At 34.8% G+C, this 8,876-nt stretch overlaps 1 protein-coding gene across 1 annotated transcript; it reads right to left on the bottom strand.

Moving 5' to 3' along the window:
• Positions 1-4,550: 4,550 nt before the first annotated feature.
• On the bottom strand, positions 4,551-8,586 carry LOC135844978 (uncharacterized). Its single transcript, XM_065363394.1, has 2 exons — positions 8,461-8,586; positions 4,551-6,515 (listed from the first exon to the last, which is right to left on the bottom strand). The coding sequence occupies exon 2, from the start codon at positions 6,503-6,505 to the stop codon at positions 4,634-4,636; it is 1,872 nt and encodes a 623-aa protein (XP_065219466.1). The 5' UTR covers positions 6,506-6,515; positions 8,461-8,586; the 3' UTR covers positions 4,551-4,633.
• Between the last annotated feature and the right edge of the window lie 290 nt (positions 8,587-8,876).

Below are 8,876 nucleotides of genomic sequence, written 5' to 3'. Positions count from 1 at the left end.
TATTCGCGAACGAATGGAATAATTTTTGGCGAATCATTCGCGAACAAATGGAATAGTTTTCGGCGAATCATTCACGAACGAATCGATTCATTTACTTAAATTTTGGTGATTCATTTACCTAATTTTTGGTGGTTCATTCACGAACGAATTGAATAATTTTTAGTCAATCATTCGCGAACGAATTGAATAATTTTTAGTAAATCATTCGCGAACGAATTGAATAGTTTTTGGTGAATAATTCGCGAACGAATTGATTCATTTACTCAATTTTTGGTGAATCCTTCACGAACGAATTGATTCATTTACTCAATTTTTGGCGAATCCTTCACGAACAAATTGAATAATTTTTAGTAAATTATTCGCGAACGAATGGAATAATTTTTGGCGAATCATTCGCAAACGAATCGATTCATTTACTTGATTTTTGGTGATTCATTCACGAACGAATGAAATAATTTTCGGCGAATCATTCGCGAACGAATCGATTCATTTCCTTAGTTTTTGGTAATTCATTCACGAACGAATTGAATAATTTTTAGTAAATCATTCGCGAACGAATTGAATAATTTTTGGTGAATAATTCGTGAACGAATTGATTTATTTACTTAATTTTTGGTGAATCATTCACGAATAACCTGAATAATTTTTAGTGAATCACTCACGAACAAACTGAATAATTTTTTGCCAATTATTCGCGAACGAATTGATTCGTATAAATGACTCGTTCGCGAACGAATTGATTCATTAATTAAAGCATTGATCAATTCGTTGGTGAAGGGTTTTTTCAAAAAATTACTACATATAAAAATTTACATTTTCAATAGTCTGACAAAATGTCAGAAATTAATTTTCAAGAGTTTGACATAGGTAACTTAGCAATTTATTGATTTTTTTTCAACTTTCAAAATCAGACATCATACTGAAATAATAACCTCTCAGTAGCTCAGAGTTTCAGAAATTGTATTTTTTCAAAACTTTGTCATTGATAATGATAACTGTCCACAAATTCGCAGTAGTCTTTCTAAAAGGAGCAGTTTTTTGGTTACAAAATGACCAACACAAATGAACCTTACCTATACTGCAGTCTTTGCAGAACTTTGAATCCCACATTCGTATACATACTATACCACGTATCCCACTTTGCAGTTCTGTAAGTTACTTGGTCAATCAAAAGACCTAAATGAAGATTGAACGTCTAGCCAAAAGTAAAGAATTACTACACATATACGCTGCAGGATATTCCCCAAAGACAAATACGTCAAGAGTTGCTCGTATAAGAGTATACAGTCCCGGGCTCGGTCTTCAAGCAGGAGGGGTAAATTTTTAGTCGCTATTTTTCGCATTAATAAACGCTTTTTTCACCTCTTTTAACCGTCTACCTTCTCTCACCCCTCCGCCGAGCCGTTGAATATAATTTAATCAAAAAGAAAACCCTCGAATCGAGGAAGTCTTTTTGAGCAGTAACTTTTACATTAACAATTCTTTAGGATTTTTTCGCCTCTCTTTTTCTCTTCAGCATTCGCGTTTCGTTTTTGCTTCTCTCTGTCGTACTTACTCTTTCGCGTTTTGTGTATATCAAATGTCGAGGGAGAAGTTAAAAGCGTTTTCAATTACTTTAGTTATTTATTCGCGACGGGCGACGACGACGAGCTTCGAGCTTGGCAACTGAATTTGTAAGCGAGAAAAGCTATGATGTGTACAATTGTATAAATCTCAGAGCCTACGGTAAACCTAAGTCTTCCGAGATGGGCAAAGGGGTTTCTTTTCTGCAACCAACATCGGGCTAGGAAATCGTCTTCAAATATTTACCGACATTTTATAATGTTGCAAAATGAAACAGAACACGAGATTTTACCACGACCAAAACAAACATAACCGAGAATCCGCCAAACAACCAAAGACCCAAGACTGGTTCGCCATCGACATTTTTCTCAAACTGTGTGGAATTTATCATCGAAAAAGAAATACTTTACAGAAAGTATTCGTCAAGTTTTCTCATCTCGATAGTAGTATACGAGGTTGGTAGAAGCAAAGACCAAAAAAAAAGGGCGAAAAAGAGTCGAGTAAACGTTTACAAAGGGAAATACTATAGCTACTTTTATATTTAACTTTTCTTTTATTTTTTTATTTATCTTTTATTTACATTCATCCTGTCAACGTTTTTAGGTTTTTTTTTTTTTTTTTTGAACTGCTTTCTCTTTCGTTCTGTTGTGAGCGTCGCGTCGCGCCGCCATCTTTCCAAAAGTAAATAAAATAAAGAAAACTCTCATATTTTTCACTCAACGTTTTCCTTTTGAAAGTTACCAAGTTCTTTGTACTCTGTACTCTCCCCTCATACCACCAATGCCCACTGCTGGAACCGACGCGAGTAATGACGAGCTAATATATGAGTACTTAGATAAGGTTTCTCTCTCTTCAACCTACCTAATGCCTATATAAAAAGAGAACTGTTTTTTAAAAGATATATATTACTAAGGTGTACCTTTGAACGTAGCAGGCAAACTCGAATAATGGGAGTTCTTTTTTTTTTAATACGTCGTCAGACTGCGGATAAACGAGATAGCCCAACTTTTAGTCTTATATAGTTTAAAAACAATCTCAAAGGGGTTTTTGGTTTATTGGATTTGATGGGATATAAAGTTCAATGTAAACAAATTTTATGAAAATCTTATATATTTGACCCTATATTTAATGTGAAACAGAAACAAAGGGTGTTTTTCTAAGCACACTGTTAAGATACAACAGAGGTGAACTGAGATTGGTATGTCTTAAGGGTGTGTTGTAAGGGATAAGACGAGATGCAGTCGAGTATATACGTTACGTTGTTTACTTTATAGTTTGGGAAAAGCTATATGCATCGTCGTGATGATGGTAACTTACTCATGTACTTCATTTAATGCAGAATTAACTGCAATAATGTGTAATGTTTGCATTAAGATTAGGCTGGAAGAGAGACAAACCTTCTAAGTAACTATTCATATTAGCTCGTCATTACTAAAAATTCAAATACTTCGAAGAAAATATTTTAAAACCATTTTCGAAGAATTTTGAGCCCAAACCCTGATCACAGTTTTTGGGATTTTTGAAAAAAGTGCCATGTCACATACCAAAATGGTTTGAAATTTTGCCAGAAGTACAAAAATTTCTACAGAAACTTTTTTTTAGCACGTTTGTAGAATTTTGAGCTCCAAATGCTCGAAAAAGTTTCGACAAAAATTTTTGATTTTTTCTTGAAATTGTACCTGATTTAATTTGAAAAGTTTAGTCATTTTTTTAAAAATTCAAAAAATCATGGATCAAGTTTATAAGCTTAAAATTCTTCAAAAATCCGCAAAAAAATTAACGTAAATTTTTGATTTTCAACTGAAAATTCAACCCATTTTGGCAAATTGCACGATATTTTTATGAAAAATCCTACAATTTGGAATCCAATTTTAAGGTCAAAATTTCTCAAAAAATGCTTTAAAATAATTTTGAAGTGAATTTTAAATTTTTTATCAAAAGTTTGAACTATTTCAAGTTTATGGTATTTTTCAAACATCCTAAAAATTATAACACAATTTTTGGACTTAAAATTCTTCAAAAATGCTTCCGGAAAAAATCACCGAAATGTTTGCGTTTTTCTCAAATTTCCAACACATTTTGATAAGTCGCACGACACTTTGAAAAAATCCGAAAAATCAGAACCCAATTTTGGGAGCAAAAGGTCTCAAAAATGCTCTGAAAGAGTTTTGCTGGAAAATTTCAATTTTTTACCGGGTCGGAAGTTTCTTCAATGCTTCCGGTCTCGCAGATCATAATCCAATTTTGGGTTCAAAATTTCTCAAAAGTGCTCAGAAAGAGTATTGATAAAAATTTTTGACTTTTTACAGAAAGTTAAAGCTATATTTGACAAGTCCCATGACATTTTTTTGAAAAATCTCGAAAATTATGACCGAAATTTGGGCTCAGAATTCTTCAACGACGCTCAAATTACATTTTTTCTTTCGTGAAATTTTAACCTATTTTTATAGGTCACATGACATTTTTTCAAAAACCTCATAAATCATGACCCAATTTCTGGGCTAAAAATTTTTCAAAATTTCTCAAAAAACGTTCTCGTTGAAATATTTGAATTTTTCGCGAAATTTTAACCTATTTTGATAGGTCACAAGGTCACTTTCAATAAAAACTCTCAGATAGTTCATTTTTACTTGAAAGTGGAGAGAGCATGACACATGATGACTTTAATAAAGTCGATTGCGCCCTTCTGCGCAGTTTTCAAGCAGATTTTTTCAAACTAGCAGGGATGCCAGATACTACAAAGGGTAATTAATGGAAAGTTTAGAGAATTTTAGCAGAAAATAGTCACCGGGTAAGTGCATCCATGTGAGAAATTTTTTCAAAAAAATCTGAAATTAGAAGGTTGAGAGGGATTGAAACTCTCAAAAATTTGTAGAGAAAGATGGAGAGAAATCTTTACAGATAATTTGCATATTTAACTACATTGAGCAGCAGAAGTATAATTATAATAACTATGTAGGTAATAAATATTTTGTAAAAATTCGGTATTTTTTTATTGGGCTTATCAGGTAAGTAGAGGTACAGCTACAGATTGATAAATTACACATAAGTAGGTGGGTATTTAGTTAGATTACAATTTTAAAATTGGTTTTCCATCATGCAGCGAACACCACTGCATAAACTTTGGAAATAATTTACTAACATTATCCGGCGAATGAGCAACAAAAAAGGCTTCCCGAGCAGGACCAGTGGATATTGAGCACAATTGATCAGAAAACAAACGTTTCACATTCTTCAGTTCGTCATCCTTGAACACCATTTCGACAATTTTCACAAAATCATCGAAACCCTGTACAAGTTGAACGGTAGTAGGAGTAGATGAGATCAATATGCAGATACAGCGGGTAAATTGAGTAAATCCTGATTTGATGAACCATTGCTTAACCATCAACCCTCGTTTCGAATCTTCATCAAAAACCTCATCAATGAATCGGCTCAATCGATTCCATTCATCGATACTTGTTAACTCGATGTTAAACGTGAGCTCCATTCCTTTCAATTTCTCTTCTAGGAACTCTCGTTTGAATATTTGAGCAGCAGCTGCATCGTGAGAAAAGTAAATATTCACCGTTTCATCGAACCTTTCATACTCTTTACATTCCAATAAGTTCAATAAACGTTCTACAAATACAGGAGAATCAATAACCAATTTTCTGAACGTCAATTGATCATCCGGGTGTGGCAAATGCAGGCTCAGGAAGCGGCTCGAAAAATCCGGATCACATTCGTAAAAAATTCTACTGTTCACTAATCTAAAAATCAGTTTTTTTCTTTTATCATCGGATATGAACTGGAGAAATCGATCAGAGAATGACGAACCACTACCAGTCAGTAACAAATCCACGAACTTGTTCAATTTTTTCCGAATAACATGATTTCTCTGATGAGCAGACGCTGTGTTCCAAATTTCACTCAATAAAGATGTCGACTTCCAAGTTATATTTGTTTTCAACAATTCTTCAACCAATTTAGCGAAGTGTTCTACATCCATCTGATCTCCAGTACATCTCCATGCCCAAAGAGCACATCGTGACGAACCGGAATACAATGCGAAATAACTAACGATTGTGCGTCTCGTTTCACGCAGCACACGTTGTTGCTGAGACAGAGACATTCTAGAAATAATTTGTTCCAAAATAGTAAGGTCCTTTGTACTTTTATGTTTAGACTGATTAATCCAATAAGCAACTAGTGTTACTCGCTGATCGTCATTTAAACGATCCCAGAAAAAAATTTTAACCAACTGAAAGTCAGCATGATTTCTAGAAATGGTCCAGTCTGCTGACTCATTATTTCTGACTGGTATTCTGTGTAGTTCATTTCTGAGATAACAAATCCAATAGAAACAAATAATATTACGAACACGAAAATTTTCCGTAAAAAATTGCGGCGGAAGGGAATCCAACGAGAATTTACTTATTTCATCTGCCATGCAATATTTACACATCACGAGAAATTTCTGCCATTCAGTCAAACTGACATCTTGTACAACCCTCCTTGCGCTTTTTGAAAAGTCGATTTCGCCTTTCACCGACCAAACCAACCATTTTGGATCAATAACATTAATTCCGCAGTGGCCTTCGAGATTTATTATGCGATAGTAAAATTCCATCACCCAATTTCCGATCTCTGCACAGACCTTCTTCATAGAATTTTCGAGAATACCTTCGATTAAGGCAGGAACATTCAAATGCTTTATAAGTTGCTTAATGTGCTTCTGGTAATGCTCGAAAAGATAAAACCCAATCATAAAACGACAATGAATAACATTAGTATCTTCCGCTTCGATAAGTTGGTACTTTGATAAATTGCTGTACCAGATTGTTCGGCAGACTTCGTAAGATGCCATTTTTTGCAGGCTTGGCAGATCGTAGAGAAATACATAGCGTTCATTGAAGCTCCGATCGAGGGAATTTTCTCCAAGTGATTGATTAACGGACATCTTGAATTATCTGAAATTTAAAAATCCGTCATTTGACAAAAGCAGTGCAGAATAGCAAGAGGTAGGTAGGTAGGTAGATATAAGAGGGAACCTCTTGAGGTGTCACACTCCGATTTGAACGGGACCACGTTTTTTGGAAGGAGCATGGTCTTGAACCCCCAAAACCAAATTTTCAGCTGCCCAACTGCATTTTTCGAGTTTTGGCTAACGTTTGAAAATTCGAAATTTACTGTGAAAAAAAGTACGTACTTGGTCAGTAAAAATGATCAAAATAATTCCTAAACCTGATATTATTACCTACTTCCCCAAATCCAAATTTTACCATTTCCAGCAATTCTGGAGCATTCTGCGCGATTTTTCAATTTCTCCAGGATTTTGAATATGCTCCAGAAGGCGTGAGAATATGCAGTTGGGCAGCTAAAAATCGAGTTGTGTGTTATTCTCGACCTGATTAACGAGTTTATCCACGTTTGAGCCAATTTTGGAAATGACACCTCAAAAGTGGTTTTTTGACCAGTTTTTTTCGAAATAAAAGTTATCAAAAAATTCAAAAGTTTCCCGTTTGAGAGGAAGTTTTTGAAATTCGCGCGAATCGCTGTATTTCGTCCAGAACTAACCCTCCGAGGCTGATTTTCGTAATTTCCAGCTATTCTGGAGCCTCCAGCGCGATTTTCATTTTCTCCAGAATTTCGAATGTGCTCCAGAAGACGTGAATATGAAGTTGGGCAACTAAAAATCGAGTTGTGTGTTATCCTCGACCTGTTTAATGAGTTTATTCACGTTTGAGCCGATTTTGGAAGTGGCACCTCAAAAGTGGTTTTTTGACCAGTTTTTTTCATAATAAAAATATCCAGAAAATCAAAAGTTTCCTGTTGGAGAAGAAATTTTCGAAATTTGCGCGAATCGTTGTATTTCGTACAGAACTAACCCCCTGAGGGCGAATTTCGCTATTTCTGCAAATTCAAAATTCTATAGAAAATATCAAAATTGAAAAAAATCACAAAAAATGAGATTTAGGTGAATTAAAATCAGGGAAAATTTTTTGAAAGTACATATCTTATTTCCACATTGTGATAATTTTTTGAACATTTTTCAATGCGCAGAATCTTTCTCAATGAACACATTTTCAAGAAAAATTTGCTTTTAAGGTTCTGGTTTCTGTCATGCCATTTGCCCAATTCAAAAAGCGTCGAAAAGCGTCAATTTCGGTAAAATAATCAAGAGTGCACATTTCCGGTAAAATTGTCAAAATGGGTAATTTTTGACAAAAATTGTCAATCCTGTGCTTGCCAAGACTGTCCACAAAACCGTTGCTTTGACCTAAAAATTCCCCTTTTTTATCAAAATTGTCAGAGAAAGTTAATTTTTGGCGAGTTGACGAAAAGTTGTATGTTGTTTTTTCGTCAAAATTCTCAGGAAGTTATATTTTTAATGGGATAGTCGAATGGCCGTAATCAAAAATTTATGCTTTTTGGCCAAAGCATGCGATGATTTTTGCCTTGCCTGCCTAAAAATGTTTTCAATTTGTTCAGTTTTCACACGATATGACAATTTTTCGATATTTTTGACATTTTCTTTTGGGGGCACTGTGTGCTTCCGCGTGCCCCCGCGACACACACCGTGCCTATAGATAATTCTTTTTTCGAGAAAATTCTCAACAATGTTAGCCACCTACATAGAGACCTTTAATGTTGAAAAAATCAAAGAACAAATTCGGATTATGGTAATATTGAAAATTAACCCCGAAAGTGATCAATTACTGATTACTGAAATCAATCCCTTGGTCTCCAAGAGCAATAATCTTGGCTAGTTCAACTCGCGATTAGTCAGATATGAGATATGTACAATAAAACTCCCTCCGCATAGGCATATCTAAATAAGGTACACCCCAAGGCTACACGTACAGTTATCAGTTATCACGTAGGAAAACTAAAAAAATACAGGAATTTACTTACCACCTAGACGAGGATCTTGAAGTTTGCAAAAATCTTTAAATTCTAAAATAAATACACGTACCACCAATAACGTCCTTCTTTTGGTAACTAACCATGTGAATATCGACTGGAGACACTCGAGTATACATATAAAATCCACTTCCACTATGGCTAAGCAATCACACCAAAGAACAGATACTACGCGAAAGCGAGATGAAAAAAACCGGTTTCAACACCCCTAGTTCCAAAGATAGTACGTGGATGACGTCAGACTGCTGCTGTAGCTGTACCACTTTTGTACGTATTATACTGGAGAGTATCTCTTTTCAATATACGTAATATGTACTACGAACATCGAAGCTGAAAAGAGAACTGTACATGCTATTTGTCTCAAGTATTCATGCCTATTGCCTACCGACGAGAGAACCTTTCAAAGT

The sequence above is a fragment of the Planococcus citri genome, chromosome 4 (genome assembly GCF_950023065.1).
Source record: "Planococcus citri chromosome 4, ihPlaCitr1.1, whole genome shotgun sequence".
NCBI classification, from domain to species: Eukaryota; Metazoa; Arthropoda; class Insecta; order Hemiptera; family Pseudococcidae; genus Planococcus; species Planococcus citri.
This window is presented reverse-complemented; position numbering and strand designations above follow the sequence as displayed.